Genomic DNA, 3,186 nt, shown 5'->3' with positions numbered 1-3,186 from the left:
TATATATATATATATATATATATATATAATTAGGTGTTTTATATATATATAATTAGGTGTTTTATCTTCATTAAGATGTTTTGTATTCCAGGATTAGGTTTAATCAGGGCCCATAAAACTAGTACACTGTCTTTTGATCTTCACGATCTCTTTCCTTTGGTTCTGTCTTGTCTGGCACGGCCTGGATTTTAGCGGATACTCCCATTGAGGAGTTCACTCCGACCCCGGCGTTCCCTGCCTTGCAGTATCTGGAGTCTGTGGATGAGGGAGGAGTGGCATGGAAAGCTGGCTTGAGGACTGGAGACTTCCTCATCGAGGTAAGAATATGATTGGGTTTCCAAAAGCTTATGGTTTGTTTTGGAAAGACGCAGAAGCCATTGCTTGCTGAAGAGATGGAAAGGTCCCTGATCAACTGGGAAGAGTGATGTCCGACCCATGCAGGGAACTTCATCTTGAGCTTGCTGCTGAATCATTCACACGTTAGTGCAAACAGGAGAATGTTTATGCACAGTGTGAGCTTGTGAATATGAGGAAAGGTCATAGTTACATCTTTAATGAGACAGAGGAGCTTAGAGACACAGGAGATGAGCACTCCTGGAAAAAGCTGTGAACGGGTCTGTCCTGTGCAGAAACTCAGTTTTCTGATGTCTCTGGAGCTCTTTGGTCTGGGTTGCATTTAAACGGCTAACCTTTGCATAGGCAATCTAACTTATCTTTTTTTAATTCTCACTCTTAATGAATGAGGGTGTAACCTTGACACTCTGAATTCATTTGAAAGTTGAAAATGTCAGGCCGGTAATCACCCATCATAACTCTTTGTAGAAGTTGGGCTTTGAATTTGATAGTTGTCTGAGAGTGATCTTGCATTTATTGGATGTTGTAAATTTTTAATGCCTCGGAGGTACTTTGGATCTGTAACCTGTCAAGTCCAAAAAAGCAGCAAAGACAGCTAAGAAGTATCATGATAAGGGTTCACTTTGACCATTTCAGTTTTTAACCACCTTGTGGTTATTACCATATTACATGTAGTTTTAGTTTGGATCAGTGAGATTATATTATTACATATTATACATTTGGTATCTGCAAAACTACATATGTTCAAAAACGACTTGTCGTTAGGTTGTCTGAACAGTTGGCTTGTTGGTCATAAGCAAGCACAAGACCTCAATCAGGTTAGGTTTATTCTCAGAACATGTTCTTGTGATCAAAAATAGCTAGACTGAAGTGTGATGAAATGTCTTGAGGTGTGTACAAATCCTTCATAGTAATTTTCTTAACGTGTATGTGCAAAAGTGCCGCTTTGATAGCTTGATGGCTGTAGGTGCTTTAGAGGAGGTGAATTTAAAGAAGCAGGTTTTAGTGTGCAGAATTAGTGATTAGGTTTTATATATACAGTGGGTACGGAAAGTATTCAGACCCCCTTCAATTTTTCACTCTTTGAGAGTGAAAAATTTAAGGGGGTCTGAATACTTTCCGTACCCACTGTATATATATATATATATATATATATGAATGATAGATGTCTCTCATGCTAACCAGTGTAAAGTATAGTAAAACAGTAACATAGTGAAATATTATTATACTTTAAAATAACTGTTTTCTATTTGAATATCTTTCAAAATGTAATTTATTCCTGTGATGTAAATCTGAAGTTTCAGCATCATTACTCCAGTCTTCAGTGTCACATGATCCTCCAGAAATCATTAAAATATGCTGATTTGCTGCTCAAGAAACATTTTTTATCATCAATGTTGAAAAAAGTGGTGCTGCATAAAGGAATAGTTCACCCAAAAATGAAAAGTTTCAGAAAATTGACATAGCCTTACTAATGTAGATGAGTTTGTTTCTTCATCAGAGCATTTTGAGAAATTAAGCATTACATAACTTACTCACTAATGGATCCTCTGCAGTGAATGGGTGCTGTCAGAATGAAAGTCCAAACAGCTGATAAAAAACCACAATAATCTAGTAAAGTAATCCACACAACTCCAGCCCATCAGTTAACATCTTGTGAAGCGAAAACTGTGTTTGTAAAAAACAAATTCATCAAGACGTTTTTAACTTCACACCATTGTTTCCAGCTAAAATACAAGTCTTCTGTCCATGATAATGCTTTCTCTAGAGAAAAATTTGTCTCGTCTGAATCAAGAGAGAAATATGCTCAGATCAAGCACTGTTTACAAGCTAAAACTGTCCAAAACAGCTTTAAACAAATAAGTTGGTGAATTTTGATGTGAGAGGACAACGGGATGGAGTCATAATTTTGGCCAAAAGTGACAGATTAAAGTTAAAACACTGTAATGGTGAATTTGTTTCTTACAAATATGCAGCTTTTTACTTAAAGACATTACTTGATGGGCTGGAGTCGTGTGGATTACTTGTGGATTATTGTGATGTTTTTATCAGCTGTTTGGACTCTCATTCTGACGGCACCCATTCACTGCAGAGGATCCATTGGTGAGCAAATGACGTAATGTTACATTTCTGCAAATCCTTCAATGAAGAAACAGGCTCATCTACATGTTGAATGGTCTGAGGGGTGAGTAAATTTCCAGCAAATTTAAATTTTTGGGTGAACTATTCCTTTAATGTATTTGTGAAAACCATGATGCATTTTTTTCATAGAACAACATTTGTAAGATATCTTTATTGTCACTTTTAATCACTTGTCACATGACTAGTCAACCCTCCTGCCCATCCCTATTATAATGATGATGGAAGTTTATCTGCAAAACACCTGTCTTGGCCCCTCAGTTCTGGCTGAGCTGAGACTGCAGCAATGACTGACCATGAGACACGAAAAGCATTGGGAACATCATCCTCCTTTCTGCATCAGAAAAATAAGTTCATTTGCATGCAAAATTTAAGAGAACACTCACTTTGTGTTAATTCACAGAGAGCAGATCTAAGATCTCAGCACCGCATTAAAAGGGCAGAGAAGGGAAGAAAATTATTGGTTCTCATGAGCAGCAAAGATTCCATGAATTATTAGCTCCTTACGGTAATCCAAGAGTCTAAATGTAACTAAGCCAGAATGTTTCTATGATAGAGCAGTGGGAGCTGCATTTTGATTATGTAATTTTGCAGGAAGTGTAATGTATGTTCTTACATTGCTGACCTTAATGACAGTTTTCATATCTAATAGTTAGCTGATGTACTGCAGTGTGTGACACGCTAAAACTATTT

General features: G+C 37.0%; 1 protein-coding gene across 1 annotated transcript in view; it reads left to right on the top strand.

Annotated features, from left to right (window-relative positions):
* Positions 1-3,186, top strand: part of LOC107674946 (SH3 and multiple ankyrin repeat domains protein 2-like) — a 99,316-nt gene that overhangs the window by 71,093 nt on the left and 25,037 nt on the right. The window contains exon 17 of the mRNA XM_016469107.1: positions 193-317. Within this exon, the coding sequence (XP_016324593.1) occupies positions 193-317 (125 nt within the window). The remainder of the gene's footprint in view (positions 1-192; positions 318-3,186) is intronic.

Source organism: Sinocyclocheilus anshuiensis, unplaced genomic scaffold, assembly GCF_001515605.1.
Source record: "Sinocyclocheilus anshuiensis isolate Anshui unplaced genomic scaffold, SAMN03320099.WGS_v1.1 scaffold1065, whole genome shotgun sequence".
Lineage (NCBI taxonomy): Eukaryota > Metazoa > Chordata > Actinopteri > Cypriniformes > Cyprinidae > Sinocyclocheilus > Sinocyclocheilus anshuiensis.
Note: the sequence above shows the minus strand (reverse complement) of the source record. Positions and strands in the feature narration are given on the sequence as shown.